Below are 20248 nucleotides of genomic sequence, written 5' to 3'. Positions count from 1 at the left end.
TAAAGCACTGCCCAGCCAGCCACACTATTAACAATATTAAAAAGAGTATTGCACAATTAATAATTTACTGATACTGTTACTAATAATGTGGCCATTAGACAGACCAGAAGCAAAAGAGACTTTTTAGACACTTTTATAAATAGGAGCATGTAAATGCTAACATTGAATTTGATTGGATAACTTGGTTTCTTATATCTATTATCAGATGATTCTTTCGAACTTTTGTGACTTCATTAACAGGATGATTGCATTATTGTGAGTTTTTGATGCCGCATACATCTGTTTTTATTGTTCCTTATATGTATTTTAGTTCACTGAGTTTTGATGTTGTTTTTGCATTCATTGAAACAGCACATGGTCATTTTAAAAGAATGATTGTAATAAGAAAAGTGCCCATTTGTGAATACACAGGAGTGCAGCACAATAACCATGTTAGCATCAGGTCATTCCAGCAAATACCCATTGAGTCACATTCCAGTTTATTCCTCTTCAACAGCTGTGCAACCTGCTAAACTTCAGGTGCTGGAACTGTTGATGATGGACCAGCAAGCAGCTAATATGTCAACCACATGTTATCTAAAGAATGAGTAAGTCAACAGCAGAATAGGTGCAAAGTGCAATGGGTCCTTGCCTTACTCTAATCTAGAGACATCCCTTTTATAGATACACAAATCACAGAATAATACAGTTCAATAATGGTTCGGACTTGGTTTGGCCCACTTTTTCTGCAGTAAATTTTCAAATAGAAATGTGTTTTTTCGTTGTTGCACATGCATGTTTTACTGTCTTCATGTTTCAACACCACTGTTCTTATCTAATCATTACGTTTATTGAAATCAAACAGTCTGGACCCATTTTATTGCTTTCAGAAACAACCTGAGGTTGTTAAGTGCAAATAATCACAACATTAGCAGGTGGTGCAGATATAGGGGTAGATAAACAAGCCATAATAATTCAATTTGTCCAACAAATCAGTCACAGCAACTGCCCCAGTTGAGATCCAGCTGAGTAGTTGTGTTTTATTTGAACTCATTAACCTTTGTGATAAATTGGCAAAACAAGAAGAGTAGGAGCCTTAAAGCTTGGAGCATAATGACACAGAATAAATGAAATAAGAGTCCAGAGCTCTTAAGCTAATGTATTGTTTAGTAAAATTTTGCAAAAAGCTGAAAGTTCACATTCAATCCTGGAAAGATCATTGTTGGAGTGTCTTGGCAAGTAAGAGGGAGGTGACACTGGTTCCTCCACTGCACTGTGTAATTACTGAGGGAGCTGCTGCATTGTGACTATTTTTGACAGGCTGTGACACAGATGGATTTGACCACAGAGACTCAAAGTCAAGGGCCTCTGTCTTGAAGAAGGGAGCTTGTGAAAGAAAGAAAGACAGAAAGAAAGAAGGAAAGAACTGAGATGATTGGGTCCATTTCTTTTGCCCTGATGATGCTTTAAGCAAACAGAAAATCTAAACAAGGAAGGGTCACACTAAAGAATTAGAACAGTTTTATTTCATATATTAAAGCGTCACACTCCCTTCATGAGGTCTTTTACCTAATGTAATTCTGTTGGCATTTGCTGAGGTTGAGTCTTCCACAGTATGCGATCCGTGCTCCCATATGTGTCACTCATTTGGATATAAAGTGGGCGTTTGTCGCTGCACTGTCGGCGCTATCTGCCACGTGTTGGATCTGTCAGTATGGTTCATTGTTAGGTTTGTCCCTGAGCCTCATGTGATACCATCTAATATGCGCCCAGGCGCCTTGATTCAAACCAGTAGATAATATGCTGGTTCATTACCCTTCACATGACAGACACACATACAGACAGACAGACAGAGAAGTGATGGCTATCAAATGAATTGACTATTTCCTCTCCAAATTCCTTCCTCTCCACATTTGCTCTTTGTGGGTTTTTTTTTTTTTTTATTTAGCTTTTCTGAGAGCAAAATAAGTGTGGCTGTTATTTAAAACTGCATGTCTCTATAACTACCCTGCCAAGGTATATTAGTCAGACTTTGTTCACTCCATACTGGCCTATTTGCATGCACTGCTTTGTAGTTTGTATTTACAGCAAACTCCTCACACCAGTGTAAAAAGGCTTTGGTGTATTCTCCCACTTATTTATTTTTAACAACACATTAATCTAAATAGTATATAACATCTACATCGTCCTCTGTGGCTGCCCACGAAGGGAGCTGATGCACTTTGTTGTCTACTTGTGTGCTGCACTGTAGCCAGCAAGGGCGGGTGTGGGTTCTGGGACAGACCCCAGGCCAGGGACGTCCCCTCACTGAGTCACTTCAGTTTAAAAGACCCAGCTGTGTAAATGGCTTACAGCATACATTCAGAATGTACACAGCTAAATGTAACACAGGTCACCCTGACACTGGGTGTGTGCAGGACATGCCACAATAACACGCTAACAAGTTAACACAATACATATATCCTCTCAAGGTGGCATTTTCTCTTGTGAAGAAGAGGGGAAAAGAAGGTTTAAAACATGAAAAGGGTTTGTTTTAGTTTGAAACATTTAATAAATTAATCTTTCTGTGTGTATATCTCTCTGTACACACGTTCTTACATATTCTTACATAAACACATCCTTTTTGTAATAATCTTTTAATGCAGTCCCAGTGGTCTCTGGCAGCATTAACCCTCAGCCACTGTGAATTAAGGCATTTCCTCCTTAACAAACCACAGCTTCCAGAGCTTTTGGCCACTATGTTGGCCAGTGCTGAGCTGGCGCACTGCAGCTCAGTTCAGTTCAGTTCAGTTCATGTTAAACTCTCGTAGAGGCCAGTCACACTGAGCCATCCAGACACACGCAGAAACACTCATAATGCCTAACATTAACTGCCCGTTTGTACATCTCAAACCACAGGAAAGGGCTGTGACTTGGACGTCTGCTATTTGCATCCTGGATGACTGAAACAGTAACAGCATCACTACCTGTGTTTGTGTGGGAGGGGGGGGGTTTACGGCCTTTTACTGTAAAATGTAATCATGAGATGTATTAGTCACAGCCTCTTTATTTAACTTGTTGTCACGCAAACTAGTATCTAATAGTGTAGCTTAAGGTGAGTGTTAGGTGATGATTAATCGTTATTGATCGTCTCATCCAATCATTCAGCTAATCCAACACATTAACATAGAATTAGGTTTGTGAACGTTTCCCAAAGCATATTTATGTTTTGGATTTAGCTTGTGCTGTTTATGTTCCTGACTATATGTTCAAGTTACAACAAGTAAAACATTCCATACACAAATGTAATATACAAATACACTGAATGTGTCAAATAAGGTGGCAAATATGATGTATGTAAATCTATAAATGATATGAAACCTATTTTTATGCTACAGACTTAGATGTTCATATCGCTAATGGATTTGACACTAATATATCACCTTATCAGTAACATTTACAGGAACAACACTATTATATAAGATTATATTTAAGGGCGTTTTCAGTGTCCTAACAGCGGCTGATTGTTCCTTATGTAGGCTATATAACAGTGACGCTGTTAGGTGAGTCTTGACGTCTGTAGATGCAGAGGAGGTGCTGTTGTAAAAAAAAAGAAAAAGCATCTTAAATATGATTAAATATCAAGTCGTTGAGAAACAAACTACCAGGTTTCCTGTAATTGCCAATGGTTCTGCTGCTGTTAATCAGCAGCAGATGTGATACATTTAACTGAATGGAACTGAAAAGGGAAAAACAAACATAGCTCCTCTGCTTTCTTTATCTCATTGTTGCAATATGTGCGAGTTGGACAGCCGTCATCTCGCATAAAAAACGAGCTCTGATGTTGCACATGGACAGTTTTTAGGCGTTACATTAAAGCGCGGCCTGTATGTATTCATTGAGGCTCTGATCAGATGGTATCAGACTTGGCGTGCTGAGTGAGTCACCACACTAGTAGGTAATTATCCTCTGTGTTACCCTGGTGACCTGACAGGGCACCACCTGGCCACCTCTACTATTCACGCCTCCTTGTCCACTCCCATCGGAGCTGCCACACAATTGTCAGCCAGCTCTTTATGCTTTACTGAACATTTTAATGGGAAGGTAATGGAGAGCAGAGAGGAATAAATGTCTAACTGCTAAATTAGTTTGATTTACTAGAGGTTTTGGCTTTTAGACAGTATTGTGTCACTGCTCACACACTCACGGCTGCATGCTCAGAAGCAGTCACGTCACACCGCAGTCATGCCAGAGGCACACGCTTAAATCTGCTCTTGTTTTACAGCGAAGAGGCCGAGCGGCTCGCACTTGAAATTTTAAGCAAACAGTTCCAATATGACTTTTTTTAAAAACACGCTCATATCTCACAGCCCGGATTATTCTCTCTCCACCCTTCTCTCTGTTGCCTCTTACATTCCTCTCCACAGTGGTGCTGAGGTTAATACAGATGTTTCCCTGAAGGCTAAAGCAGCTGTGCAGAGAAACTTTATCTTTGCAGAGTCCAACAAGTCCCCACATCTCGACCTCTACCATCACCTCTAATCTGTTCCCGCTCCGTGTCTGGCCTTGCCTCCAGTACGTCGCACACACAGGACCATCCGACACCACACTTCCCTCCTTACCTTCCTGGACTAACAGTATTGATTATCAGCACTGACCTCCCAGCTTTAATTAGTTAGTTATAATACAGTCCCTGTGGTGTTGTGTGGTGTTTAGTCTCCAGCCTCCTGCTCTGGCCCTCTCCTCTAGAGATTTCAACCTCCCGTGCTCCCAGACATAAAACATTTCAACACTTTCTCAAGTTCTTTTGTGTGTTTTTCCACACCCCACCTCTCACTCTCCCTCTCACACACACACACATACACACACACATACATGCACACACACTTTTGCTGTGCCCAAAAATGCAATGTTTCTCATTCTATGTACTAAATTTGTGCCTCTTTCATAAACACGTCCACCCACTTCATTATCTTACCTGAGTTGTCCTCGTGACACGTTCACACACCTTCACACCAGCTCTGCTTCCCCAAATGTGTTTGAGAAGGCTTTTCTCATGAGGATCTCAAAATTAAAATGCAAGAATGTGTTGAAGGCCGGTCAGTCCTCTGTGTATTTATCCTGTCCTTGACACTGTTAGGGAGCTTTTCTTCCTTCTGTAGATTTATGTAATTGCTTCTGTACACCTTCCCAGTAGGCTATGCATGCGTACATGCATGCATGCATGGACATGGAGGAAAAGACGCATGCACTTTTTTGCCCAAAAGGAATGTTTCTGGAGCTAATTAGTGTTATTGAGTGCATGTTTTATGGCCTTCTGTTGGACAGGGAGTGAGCAGCAGCAGAGGAATGTAACAGTTGGTACAGATAGCCCTGCCTTTTTGTCAGGTAATTTCTCTAATGCATTCAACAGTTTGATGTATTACACGGCAGTCTGGTGTGTAAATAAATACCACAAATGGAGACAAAGAATCTCTCATGTAGTTAGCTCCTGGCAGCTTTATAAAACGCACAATTTTGCTAGATTCAGGATAAATTATGGTATTTTTTTCATTTATTATCTCACCTGAGATTCACCTGTTGAACCCAGGAGTCCAGAATGACATCTGGATGCACATAGCACAGCCTTTGCGCTCTTGGCCGGGCTTAGGCACTTGCTGGGAGAAATGATGAAACGCTCTGCGGGTGGGACTTGACAATGTGGCGAGTGGTCAAAAGGCCCAGATGTACGGAACAGCAGGCGTTCTAGCTTCCCTCTATGATGGACGGAGCTTGTTCCTGCCAGGAATGTTGGGCTCATATTAACTTTTCTAATAATTTCACTCTCCTGCTCTGGTTCTTCATTTTTTTTCTTTCTGCAGTTATAATCTTTTTTTTTTTTTTTTCAAATTTGTGGTAGACTGACATCACTTTCACTTCTAATTTGAAGACTACAAAATGAATATGGAAAGAAAGGCAAAAAAAAAGTAAGAGATATATATTATTTTAGACTGTAAAAGTGCAGAGGATAAAAAGAGCGAATGATAAATCTATCCATTCAGCCACTGCTCTTTCATCTGGATTACTTTGGCCTTGCCTTATCAGTGGCCAGCAGCACATTAGACTCCCCTGCACTTCTACGATGGTGGGTACCAAGCAGTGAAGCCGAGAGAGCAGATGTGGGCCAGAGCACAGCCAGAGATCCTGGGACCAACAGCTCCACTGCTGCAAAAACAAATATAACACTCTTTGCTTGGTACTAGGACACAGATGGGGAGGAGGGGAGAAGAGGAGAAGGCAAATGGAAGAAAGTAGAGGAGAGAGAAAAAAGATATATGAGAAGAAATAAGATATGAGGAATAGGTGAAGAGTGTAAGTGCATCACAAGTGGATGCCACACATTTCTTTAAACTGAGACCATTCCTTTTACTTCGAGGAACATCTTGTGCTTTGTGTGAAAGCAGTTATGTGTGTGTTCAGGCGCAGTAAAAACACCATTTTAGAGCCACCTACCCCGCTCGGTCACCAGCTGCACTGCGTGATGTAGTTGTCGTAGCGGAAGATTGCGTTAGCGGAAGCCAGTAATACTGACCAGATTCCTCAGCAGGCTCCAACAGCCAAATCAACCCTTGTAAAAGCTCAGCAATAACTGTGAGCAAGTGTTTGATAAGTGATGAAATATTGCGTCTGTGCAGCATGGAATATGAATTGCATGTGGCAGGTTTCTATTTATTTAGGCAAGCGTGCAGCTGTGTTTCCCTCGTGTTTATTTTAAAAAGGAACAGGCTGTAATTAAGCAAAAGAAACAACAAGCTGTTAAATTCAGGGTGCCAGCGTGCCCCTCATATGTGCATAAGGTTCTGCTCTGGGATGCAGGAGGAAATCATAAAAGGTTTTATGTAGTCACCGGGAAATCTGTCTCTTTGTGCCACTGTGCGTATTGTATGTGGATTTTCCTGAGGTCTATAATAAGGGGTGGCTTGGCTGGTGGAGGAGGGTGTGGCTCATGTGGCCGCAAAATTAAAGAACATATAACAAGGGGATGAGGGGAAGAGTGAGTGGGGGAAACTGAAAGGCTGTGACTGTGGCTCTCTGAGTTGTTCCATCCAGCAGTGGAGAGGAAGTGCGTTTGGTAACAGGGGCATTAACAGAAAAAGATGTTTCACTGCTTGGTACCGACCTCTCCACACGCCTTTATCCCAGCATGTCAACACATTATATCACACGACAGAACAATGAGCGCCGTAGGTTAAGGATGTGGTTTCCATGTTGCCTTTTCAGTAATTTGCAATCTTGACAGACCTCATAAAGAATGGTGATGTCTCTGTAACGACTTCCAAGATGACTCAATTTGTCCTGGAGGACCTTAAGTCCCTGGAGCCTCAGCTCTCCTTAGAAAAAGATGTTGCAGCTGAGGCCACACACAAACAAAGCACACAAATCTGTTTACTCTGATTGTTTTAGGATGGCAAAAAATCTCAGAAAAAAAAAAAAAAAGAAGAACAAAACAAAATCTGTATGGGTAGATATCAGCAGGAAATATTCATGTTTTCATAAAGAGAGACTTTATAGTGAGGTAAACTGTGTTCCTGAGAGTTCCAGGCTGTTACATATCCAGTATAAATCTCTGGTCCATGATGCCCAGTGAAGCATGAGCTGGAGTTCCAGTTTATGGGTGCAGAGGGCAAACATGTTTGATGGCTGCAATGAGAGAGTTAGAGAGACAGAGGTCAGAAAAGCTGCATTTAGTTTACCTCTCAATGGCCTGGAGGCTGGAGAATTCACAAAAGTTTGGTTTGACCGCAAGTCTTAAATGTAAAGAGTCTTCTTCCTGTGGTTGCTGGTTCTAGTTGCACACAGGCATGAATGCAGGCTCAAAGGCATGTGTATGTGATTGTGCGCACATACACACACATATACACACACACACTGCGGTGAGTTAATGATCGTTAAGTGTGAGTAAGTTATAGCATGAAACTCTGTTGACCCTTTCCCAGGGAGCCAGCGCTGTCAGGCCCTACAGCAGTATAAATACATCACACAAACATGATGTCATCAGGAGTCGCCAGTGGGCAGGATGTTTCCAAACGTGGTAATCGCCCTACTGTGGGTAGTCACCCAGTACCCAGGAGATCAAAACCTCTTTACTCTTTATAGTACAAACATCTCCCCCCTTACTTATGCTCCATTTTTCTTCCCCTCTCTTCTTTTAGCTTACGGAAACTATGACCACTTGTTCCCAATACTGTGCTTTAAAACATCATTGGAATGAGAGCAATAGAAAGAAAGAGAGATCATTATGGAGCACCGGTCAATCTGCATGATGAGTTTCATCTGTGTTTGACTACTTTGACCTTTCCAAGTTGCACCACAAGATTCTTGGTTTGGGAATCATTTGTGATGCTAGATTTAACAGTAGTAGATGCACCGATATTTTGGCGGAAAGTTGGTTTCAACTCACTGTTGAAGACAGTTGTTTAACCTTCACTATTGTTTTTCATCCATTAAGATTCCTTTGTGTCTTTGGCACAAAATGGGATTAAATAACAACATTAAAATGATAATAACATTTTTAAACTAGAAGCACTTGGAGAGCGCAGACCTCCGCCAAGGCAGATCAGTGCCCCGGATTTGGATGAAAATTTCAGGAAATGTTGATATTGGCACAAGGAACAAATGATAAAATTTTGGTGGTGATTGGGGGTGGCGGGCCACTGATCTGCTTTGGCATAGGTCTGCGCTGTCTCTTCTAGAAAAGCACTCATAGAGCGCAGACCTCCACCAAGGCAGATCAGTGGCCCCCTCATTTCCCCCACTGCTGATCACCACAAAAATGTAATCATTTATTCCTTGTGCCAGTATCAACATATCCTGAAAATTTCATCCAAATCCATCCATAACTTTTTGAGTTATCTTGCACACAGACAGACAAACAGACAAACCAACGCTGACAAAAACATAACCTTCTTGGCGGAGGTAAAAAGGCCATCAGGCATGTCGACTGCCACTGGGCGGCCATGGCTCAGGACGTAGAGCAGATCATCCAATGACCAAAGGATTGACAGTTCTAGTCATGTGCCGTTGTGTCCTTGGGCAAGACACTTTACCCACATTTCCTCCACTGTCACTCACACTGGTGTATGAATGTGTTTGAATGTTTGGTGGTGGTCGGAGGGGCTGTTTTGCGCAAATTGGCAGCCACGCTTCCATCAGTCTGCCCCAGGGCAGCTGTGGCTACAAACATAGTTTACAACCACCAGAGGGGGAGTGTGAGAGCGAATGAATAATGGATCAATAATGTAAAGCGCTTTGGGAGCCTTGAAAAGCGCTGTAGAAATGTAATCCATTATCATTATTATTATTGGCATATTGACAAATAATTTGGTCTACTCCTGGTATAAATGGTCTAAAGGGATGTGGAGTAAGGTGGAGATGGTGATGACAGAATTAAATCACAAAAACTAAAGGTGCAATTGCAGGGGGCAAAGCTTAAGCCGAACAGTTGAGAGAAGTGCCGGGGTGAGATCCCCCCACCCTGCTGTGCAGCGGAAGTGTGCAGGTCGGGACTGAGGGGTGTGAAGGTGCCCGACACTTGAGCTAATGCGAGCAGTCAGATCTGTCTGCTGCTGCTCCGGAGCCTGAGGTGTTGGAGAAGTGTCTTAGGTCTGCAGGCCTGGAAGGAGAAGGGGAGCAGAGGGGAGAGGAGAGGAGGGGGAAAGGGGAGAGAAATCCTGCAAAAGAATAGAAGAAGAAGGAGGAGGAGGAAAAAGACATGAAAAAACTCTGAGATTTTGTGTTTTAGCATGCACATATGAAAAGTTTCTACAGTGTGGAGTATGATAAGGAAGTTGTATGCCCTGCAGTGAAGCATAAATCTTAAGATGCTAACAGTGTTTTAACGGTAGTAAGCCTCTGGTTGCCAGGTGTGCTTTAAGTTTAGAGGATGGAGAAGTCATCATCATCCTCTTGTGTTTGATGTGTGCTGCTGTGCACGTGTGTGGCCTACACAAATCAAATGATGTGGGATTACGTTGCATCATCAGCAGTTTGTTTAAAAAGCAAATTAGATGTCAGACCAAATGATAAAAGTAGCTCAGTGTGTATGTGTATACGTTGGTGTGTTTGTGCTTTGTGTGTTTGTGTGTTGATGCAGCTCTAATTATGGATTACAGAAACCCATAATGGTTGCGTTACCGTGCCGTGACGCACAAGACTGTTCACTTCACAGGCGATCGTAGCTGGTGTGTGTGTGTTTGAGTGAGTGTGTGTCCATCCGTGTGAGGAGCAGTGACCGATCTGGTCGCCGGCTAAGCAGAACGAAGCGCTCATCTGGCATGTGAGGTTGTGTTTGTGGTGTGCGTATGTTTGTGACACAGGTGGGGTGATGGCTACTCACTTCCTCCCAGAGGAAGTCATAAATGCACCCACTTGCCTTTAACTGTGCTTCTTCCCCTCATCTAATGACTGCCATACTGCTGTAATGGCCTGCAAGAGAAAGAAACCAAGAGACAAAGACAGAATCGTGGCTAAAGCTAAAGCTCCACTCTGTTGGCTGCTTGAATTTTCTCTTAAATAGAACAGATGAAATGCATGCTACAAGGGGTGGAAATGGAAAGAAAAGTGAGAGAAATAGTTAGTGTGGGTGTTTCACAGCAGCAGCCAGCTGTTCTCACAAGCAAAGATAAAGAGCTTTTACAGTAAAGGGGCGGGTGGCTGCTCTGGAGGCTAAAGAACAGGTCTGGTTTTCTCCCCAGAGGGAGTGCACCTGCACTGGGCTGTTGGAGAAGGGAGAGGTCACTGGTGTGGTAAAGCACTAAGCAGGCCCTGGAGCACAAAGCTATGCAGGAGAAACCAATATGAATGAGAGGGTACCAAAAACATGGAGTAGCCTAGCTGTTGTTTTTTGATCAAATATATAGAAGTTGCATTCCTTTTTGGAACCAGTCTTATCTATGTGTTTAAAGCTTCAGTTCATGACAGTTTTCTGGCATCATAGGGCAAAACACCTTTCAGTGTGTTGTAATAAGACTTCTGCATGACCACTTGACCCTGTTTACAGGCTGTAGGGAAGCTGACCTCTGGTGTGAGGTGTTTCAGAGAGGCAGGGTTAGGATGCACCGATATGTTCATCTATGTAAGATGGTATGGGTGGATATTTCAGTTGTGTTATACAAAAGTTTTTTTTTGTTTTTTTTTTTTTCCATAAAATTGTATGTTTGAGTCTGTGTTCATTCAAAGATAATGTGATAAAGGGCTGAAACACTTTAAAATGTACTTATTTATATATATGGTCTATTGAATATGACAGAAAAATAGAAACAAAAACGCAATCAAAAACCACATAGACTAGCTGTCAAAATGTAATTTTAGCTATTTATTCATTTAGCATCCAGGATAAGGCAGTTAAATATGGTAGTGCTATATCACTCTACATTTTTGTTCACACCTTTCTAAAGTGGCACTAACAGGGTTGCAGCGGGGTCTTAAAAAGTCTTGAAAGTCTTGAATTTACAAATCTGCATTTAATAGCTTAAAAAAGTCTTTAAAAGGTATTAAATTTGATATGATAGGTCTTAAGTAATGTTACCATAAACTTGTTCACTGTATTGTGTTTAAATGTGCCTGTTAAATGCCCAAGCTGTAAAGAAACTAACGTTATACTATACTCCAAGCAGACAATTTATATTGAAATTAGGAACAAATTGTTGCAAAATTTGGAGCCCCAGTGAGAAATGACTTGGAATAAATAAAGTTTTCTAAATTCTAGGAATCACAAATTTTTGCCAGTATGGCCAAGACATGGGCGTGAAATTATAATCTAAGCAGTCTTAAAAAGTCTTAAATTTAACTTTTAGGAACCTGTAGGAACCCTGACTAAACATCATCATGTTATCATGTGGCCTCTTACACCCGATTGCTGTTGTGTCTGTGTTGCCTTATGCAATATGCACATGCTATCCATGTAATGAGAAAAACATCAGCTAAAAGCTCAGCAAAACCAATTTTTGGCAAACGGAACAAAACCCGTACACCAAGCACTTAAATGGGCAAATATCTAAAACAAGCTAACAGTCCAAGACAAGTGTGTGTCAGGAATAATTTCATAAAAACAACAGGCCAATGCAACAAACTTTGCAGTACTTAGCTAACACTAAGTATATCACTCAGCATCCAACATTATTTTTCTAAAATTAACTAAAACTCACTGAACAAGCCAGATTAGTGAAAAACTGTCTTACAGTTGCTGTTTTCTGATCATAACTTGGTTTTATATGAATGAGGTTGCTACTATCAGCTAAATCAATTGTTTTGTGTTACATTGAAATGATTCCATCAGGAAACTAATGGCCCAGGGTTTAACAGGTTAACCTTTTCATTTGGACAGAGAGGAAAAAGCTGCTGTAGAATGGTGTGCATTTCCCAATTCTTGCACATTTATCCCCGATTTCTGGTTCCTGCTGCTTTAAAGCAAGACTGTGAAATAATGTACAATTATGTCACATTCTTATTACGAACTTTTATATTAAATGTGTAATGATCGAATGTACGCTAAGTTGAGTTCACCAAAGTTATGGTCTACAATACATTGGACTTTATTAGGGCAGCAACTAATGATAATTTTAATAATCAGTTAACATGTAGATTATTTTAATAACTAATCGATTCATCGGATGAACACAAAAGACTCAATTCTCAAAGATTGATATTTAACCCAAAGCAATATAGGCTGCAGACAAGACAGTCACTAATGATTACATCCCCGCAATGGCTTCCAGTATAGTTAGCAAACGCTAGCCTGCTACCTAGACTTGTTATGGCTAGAGACTAGCAAGATATAGTCTTTAACCAGCTCCGGTTATAGGCTATCAAACTAGTGTTGTATGTATTAGCTCCAGTCAACGATAGGTAACATTAGTCTGGTGGCCTGATAAACGGAGATGGATGAAAACGTTATGATTCCAACGATAGTGTCTAACTAGCTAGCGGGTTAAAATAATCATGACACGTAGGCTATCTTAACCTCCTAAGACCCAGCTATGGGTTTTCTGTCGACATTTGTGGACAAGAGTTTCACAACTTTATACAAAAAAAAAAGAAAAGAAAACTGTCCACCACAAAGGACATTCCATAAAAATTAAAAAAACTGCATCTGAAGAAACTGTTGCATCATGATGTTTCCAATATAGGCACTTATTTAATAAAAAACAAAAAAAGTTTGTACTTTGCTAACATTTCCTGGGTCTCAGGAGGTTATGCTAGGTTTATATTATGTTAACAGTGGCCACGGCAGCCCCGTTTGCCCGAAACGTACTGTGCCGTGGGATTTTGGCCTTTTTTTTTCCATATTCTTTAGTTTGTTACATAAACGGTGCGCTACGTTTTGGCCAAACGGAGCTGCCGTGGCCACTGTGAACATAATGTAAAACCTCGTTTTCAAAATCTGGCATCCAAAGCTTTAGCCATGTTGCTCTGTATTGTCCTCTGTTACACTACACAGCATGTAGGTACGCCTTAGTACTAATAGGGGTGTAAGAAAATTTCGGTTTGGCAATATATCGTGATATTTCATTTCACAATACTGTATCGATATTAAACAGTACTGTATCAATATTTTTAGGTATTTATTCAAATGCAGATATTGTGGAGGTTCATTTTTGTTTTTTTGTTTTTTTATTATTATTTATTATTATTTAACACTCTTTTATTAAATAATGTTAGTTCCTTTGTTGGGATTGCACAAAAATAATGTTATGACATTAGTTCTGAACTAATAGAATATGAACATTTGAACAGGATCTTAAACTGTAATGTCTGTAAAACATAATTTAAGTTTGAACACAGGAACATTTTGTGATATAGCATTAGATCCTGTTCTGATCAAATAATGTGTTTAGTATTTGTGCATATTTCTGGTGTAACTCAATTCTTCAAGGAAATAATAATTTACAAAAATGAAACAAACAAAAAATTATCTTTTTAACAATATCATAATATATCGTGATATATCGTATCGTGATCCCAGTATCCCAGTATTGTGATTTGTATCGTATCGCCAGATTCTTGCCAATACACACCCCTAAATACTAACGTGCTCAAGACCCAATAAATCGACTGCCGAATTGGTTGCCAACTCTTTTAAGAATAGATTTGGATCGATTTATTCGATCCGTTGTTGCAGCACTAGACTTTATGCTTCAACAGCATACAGCATCAACATGATTTCCGATCTTTGAAATTAGTTTTTTTGTATGGATTGAATAAACAAGATGAAGTGCATGGCTGAGCTTTAAAGACACCTGTAGCAGATTTGTTTCACATTTGGAGAGCCAGGCTGTGTGTACTATCCTAAGCTTTCCACATCCTGGTTGCCATCCCTTTCATCTGTGACACTACTACTTTAAAAAATAATCTAAAACATTGTATGACTGGAATCAATCAGATATTTGGCCTAAATAATAGACTGAAATAGAGTGATGTGCTTCAATGCTAACACTATAAGGTTTAATTGAGGCTAGTGAGAACTCCACACAGTAGAGTAATGAGTGTGAGGTGAGTGTTACCATGCTTGTGACTGCCAGCAGCTCACGGCATTAACACAGTAAAATGTATGCATTGTCAACACATTCAGCGTAACGTTGTAAAAAGCGACTGAGAGCTTGATAAAGAGCCTGATAGTTGACGAGTGTGGACAGAAAAGGGGGCTGCAATAAAAAGGGAGGTCAGTAAAAAGGGATGTTACTGAGTTGATAATGACTTACAGGTCTACTGTGAACAACAACTTGCCTTGAACTTTATTGTTTTCTGCGAGAGTCCGTCTGTTTTAAACCACGTACGCGCCTGTAGCAGAGGAAGGACAATAGCAGCCTAAAGCCAGGCTTGTCTAATGACCAACAGAGAGCAGAGCAGTCCCTCGCTGAAGAGTAATTAGATCCTTTCTTTATTCCTGCTCTGGCCAATCATCTCACAGTGCTGCCTTTGTATAATGTCCTTCAGCAACTGGGTTTAATAGAGACATAAACAAAAAGGGATGTAGATAAGAGAGTCTGTAGGGGGACAGAGGGGAAACGGTCCTGAGGAAGACAAAGTGGCAGGTGTGCGGTGAAGGAAATGACGCCATACGAGCTGTGTAGGGAAACATTCATTTTCACATTTACATCGTTTTACCTACTTTGGTCAAGACTCAAGTATGCAGTCATGGTACTTTCTATGAAATATAGTATCTGTGTGTGTGTGTGTGTGTGTATGTGTGTACTTTTGTCTCTTTCTTTGCCTGTTTGTCAGTGTCATGAAGATTTGGCAAACATCAGGAGCCTTTATTTTCCCTGCCAAACTGAGTTCAGAGGCATTTAACTTAGATAAATATGTGTTTGGTTGTAATCGACAGTCTCTGATTTGCTGTTTTTGGCAACAGCAGAGAGATGTCAGCTGGAGAGAATCCCCTCCTGTCAGCCTTGTACAACTAGGATGATGAAACAGGGTGCATGATAGCATGTTTTTGTGGTTCTGTACCCTCTTTCTCATTTTTTCTAGTAAAGTACTTCATCTAATTTACTGATTAACCCTTTCATGCATAGTGGTCACTACAGCGGACAGTTATTCTCCAGCTGTTCTCTTGTATATTCATGGGTTTTGTTGGTTTAGTTCCATATCAGCCAACACAGTGGCTGTTTACGCACCATCCCATTCACTGATATTCAGACCAGTACTGTCACTTTGCTGTTCTCCATAAACCTGATCTGCACTAACATGTTTGAGTGTAAATCACCTGTTATTTGTTAGACACAAAGGTTTTTTTTTTTTTTTTTTTGCATGTTATTTCCATGACGTGAGTAATAACTAGGACTAGAATATGTTAAAATGTGAGAAAACAAAAGATTTGCAGCATTAAAAATGTTTTTATTTCATTGTTTTCATATTACTTTCTTACAGAACAGGATTAGGGCCACTGGACTTTAAACTCAGAATTCTAACTTTAAACTCAGAATTTTGACGTTAATCTCCGAATTCCAACTTTTTTCTCCGAATTCTGACTTTAATCTCAGAATTCTGACTTTAAACTCAGAATTCTGACTTTTTTCTCAGAATTCTGACTTTAAACTCAGAATTTTGACGTTAATCTCAGAATTCTAACTTTTTTCTCCGAATTCTGACTTTCTTTTCAGAATTCTGACTTTAAACTCAGAATTCTGCTTTTTTTCCCTCAGAATTCTGACTTTAAACTCAGAATTTTGACGTTAATCTCAGAATTTTAACTTTTTTCTCCGAATTCTGACTTTAATCTGAGAATTCTGACTTTTTTTCCTCATAATAATAATAAGAAATACATATTGGACCTTAGTTTATTGTATTTTTTTCCAGTGGCCCTAATCCTCTTCCGTACTTTCTGATATTGGGTTTTAAACACATGTTTGTTTACTTTAAAAATTTGATGCATGGACATTTTTGTAACTCCATGAAAAAAAAATTGATTGCATTGTTTTTTGTTTTTTTTTCATGTGTAAGGAGGAATAAAAACACTCAAGAAAAAAATCTTAACTAAGGTTCTCGTAATTCATGCATGAAAGGGTTAATGTTTAACACTAAACTTGAATTCAGTATTAGTGCTGTGTGTGTATTAGTATGGGTAAAACCTTAACCTTTAGCCTTTTTCCTGGATAAAAGACATGTTTCTGTAGTTGTAATTTGTGATTCCACATGCATCTGTAAGTATATATTTGTGTGGATGTATTTGTGGGGGGTCTTTCTGGAAGTTGATGTAGAAGGAAGTGTGGGAAGAGATGGGCGCTGATGAGAGACAAGGCTCTGACCCCTGGGATGTCCTGCTGAGACATGAGAGCTACAGGGTCAAGGGGGCCATGTCTTGGGGATCTAGAGGGGCGGGGTGAGTGGGTATTGAGGCTTGGACATGGGGATGAGAGAGGAGGGGATAGAGATGGGGTACACCGATCATGGAGCCCCCCAGCTCATGAGAACCAGATGAAGGGCAGACTGGATGACTCTCTGGGGCTATGAGAGGAAGAGAGGGAGAAGAAAGGGGCTCATAAAGCTGTCAGAATCCGCCTGCATCTCTCTATCATGCCTCTGTGTGCGCCAGATGCATTTCTCCCAGTCATCATGAACATTTCCATCATAGGCTAACATGTGTACTCCATATACATAGATGTTTAATCTGGGACTAACCCGGGGTCTGACAAGTTTTATCAGCTTCTTGCTAACAAGTGACGATAATGGAGTGTGGCGTAACTATAACTTATATACTTTATATTACTGCCGCAAACAGATGTTTTTTTTTCTTTATAACATGCTTCCCAATACACACATAAACCTTTATGTGAACTGTGTGGCTCTGTATTCCTGCCAGGAGGTTAAACACCGAAGCTGATGTAACTCATTCTCTGCAGCTGATCTCTATGATGACATTTTTTATGTACAATAATTTTAATGTTTGTGTTTTGCAGTGGAACACGACAGGGAATTCCTACCAGTGCGGCGGCATCATCGAGAGTTTAGATTTGATCTATCACGGATCCCCGAGGGTGAAGCGGTCACTGCGGCAGAGTTTCGGATTTATAAAGACTTCATCCACGAACGATATGATAATGAGACCTTCCGCATCAGTGTCTACCAGGTACTGGAGGAACACTCTGACAGGTGGGTGTTGATATCATCATGGATTTGTACTGTGTTAGATTATGTTTGCATGTTGTTTGGTTTGTTTTTTGTTAACCTACAGGGTGGGGAAGCAAAATTTACAATATTTTGAGGCAGGGATTGAAAGACAGTGTATGACCAATTAATTTATTGAAAGTCATGAGAATTTATTTGCCACAAGAAAATTTACATAATAGAAAATGTTTTATTCTATGTGTCCTCCTTCTTTCTCAATAACTGCCTTCACACGCTTCCTGAAACTTGCGCAAGTGTTCCTCAAATATTCGGGTGACAACTTCTCCCATTCTTCTTTAATAGTATCTTCCAGACTTTCCGGTAATAGTTTTGCTCATAGTCATTCTCTTCTTTACATTATAAACAGTCTTTATGGACACTCCAACTATTTTTGAAATCTCCTTTGGTGTGACGAGTGCATTCAGCAAATCACACACTCTTTGACGTTTGCTTTCCTGATTACTCATATGGGCAAAAGTTTCTGAAAAGGTATGGATAATAGTGTTAGGTATGATTATGACATCAATATATGTTTGGTTTCAAAACAACTGGCGTGGTGCCTGCTGAGAAAAAACAACTAAATGTTCATTGTAAATTTTGCTTCCCCACCCTGTAGAAAGCTACCAATTACTAATTTAGTTATTTAGCTAGTCATACAAAATCAAACCATTATTTAAGACTTAACATTTAATTGATATAATATTATAAGACCAAATGCTTTATCCAAACGGCCTGAGCTGCACTTTGATGAAAGTGGTAAAATATGTCTTGGCGTACAAATCATATTCTCCAGATGGAATCATGTGTTTTGGTGCAGGTTCAAACAAAAAAATCATGTTACCATCGTCATTTTTATTTTTTTTTCTGCAGAAATGAAATTGCAAAATCATGACTCATTCACATTATCTGCACTACTGCCAACTGTGTTTTTCATTAATGAATTAGATCATTGTGATTATTATTATTATTAGATTATTTATGTAAAAAGATTTATTTAGAATTTTGACTGTTGTCAAATATTTCACTGACTAAATATAGAATCTGTTGTTAAAACTCATACCTGAATAGAGGTGATCTGGCAGCTTCCCTAATCAGGACAGGACTTTGCTCCACCTTCTCTGTGCGGCTAATCTGGGCCATCCAGAAGGTGTATATAACTCTGAAACAGCCCATGTCCTGCTCCCCCCGAACTCTCCTAAAGGTTTCTGTTGTCCAAAGGGAACAACAAAGTCATTTATTCCTTTGCCAGAGACAGGCCTGGGTACATGAATGAACCAGGGCGCTCTGACACACTATCTGCCCAGTTAGAAAATAGGTCGGGATACATGAATGGCCACATGAAGAACAAGGGATTTTAGTCTCTAATGGTGAAAGAGCAGAAAATCCAGAGTTCATTTCTGGACAATAGGACCGTCTTGGATACATTCTATTTCACGTGCTAGTTTTCACACAGTTTGTTCCTGTTTTGCAGCTGTGTTTTTTTCTCCCACTTGATTTTTTTTCCTGATTTTCTGGCTCTCCCACAAAATTCCAGCCAGTGATGGACTGTGTGTAGTGTATGAAAGGACCGGTCGTTTATAAAGCCATTATTGTCAATTAAGAAAATGAAGTGTTCCCCTGGGCCTCACCATCTGGAGCCCTCCTCCCTCCCTCCCTCCCCACCCCACCCCTCTCTCTTGCTTTATCTCCCTCTCGCTGTGTTTCACTCCGTCACACTCCTCTGGCTCCCTCTCCCCACTCCCACACTTCGCTGGGCGCTTCGGTCCTTTAGCTTTACACCGTGGCACCAGGGTTCAGCCCCTTTTTTCTAATTGTGCATTTAGTTCCTGATGATTTATGTTATATCTGTTTTCAAGTGCATTCGTTGTTGTCTGTGTGATGTCCAGGGAATCCGATCTTTTTCTGCTGGACTCTCGTGTGATCTGGGCAGCAGAAGAGGGCTGGTTGGTGTTTGATGTAACAGCCACCAGTAACCACTGGGTCCTGAACCCTGGCAGGAATCTGGGTCTACAGCTGGCCCTGGAGAGTACAAATGGTGAGTGTTTCTTAGATGAGTGCACATCGCTGCATTTAGGAAGCACAGGTGTTTTCAGGTGCCAGTTAGGGTTAGACAGACGGCCAAAGATGAAGACATTACAACTTTAGACAAGACAAGAACAGACAAGAGTAAAACAGAAAATAAAACGATATGAAGTCTTGTGAAAATGGCCATGAAGCTAAATACACACCCCTCTTCAAACATAAAATTTACTAAGTGGCCACTGACGCAGTACTGTGGCACGAAATATCGGTTTGTCTATTACCACATAGCTAATCAGAACCCTCATTATATCATGTCTAGACTGGTAACGTACATCCCGAAAAAGTACCAAGACAATCAGATAGCAAATAGGTCAGTGGAGATTTAGCTCACTCGGTAATGTATCCGATTACAACATGTAAGACTTGAGTTCAATTCCCAGCTGAAGCAGTTTCTTTTTTTTCTCTGAAGATTTTCAAACGGGCAGGGGAGCATGGTGCCAAGGGTACCAGTAGGTAAATCCAACATTGATATAAATCAGCCACAGAGACAACGTTCAGAGTGCAGAATTCAGACCACAGCACTCAATACACAGAACTGTTACAGAACTGACACAAAACTGAG

At 40.4% G+C, this 20248-nt stretch overlaps 1 protein-coding gene across 1 annotated transcript in view; it reads left to right on the top strand.

The window, feature by feature from the left end:
- Positions 1–20248, top strand: part of bmp7b (bone morphogenetic protein 7b) — a 28437-nt gene that overhangs the window by 811 nt on the left and 7378 nt on the right. The window contains exons 2-3 of the mRNA XM_030139813.1: positions 17397–17589; positions 19491–19639. Coding sequence (XP_029995673.1) covers positions 17397–17589; positions 19491–19639 — 342 coding nt within the window. The remainder of the gene's footprint in view (positions 1–17396; positions 17590–19490; positions 19640–20248) is intronic.

Source organism: Sphaeramia orbicularis, chromosome 7 (genome assembly GCF_902148855.1).
Source record: "Sphaeramia orbicularis chromosome 7, fSphaOr1.1, whole genome shotgun sequence".
Taxonomy (NCBI): Eukaryota; Metazoa; Chordata; class Actinopteri; order Kurtiformes; family Apogonidae; genus Sphaeramia; species Sphaeramia orbicularis.
Note: the sequence above shows the minus strand (reverse complement) of the source record. Positions and strands in the feature narration are given on the sequence as shown.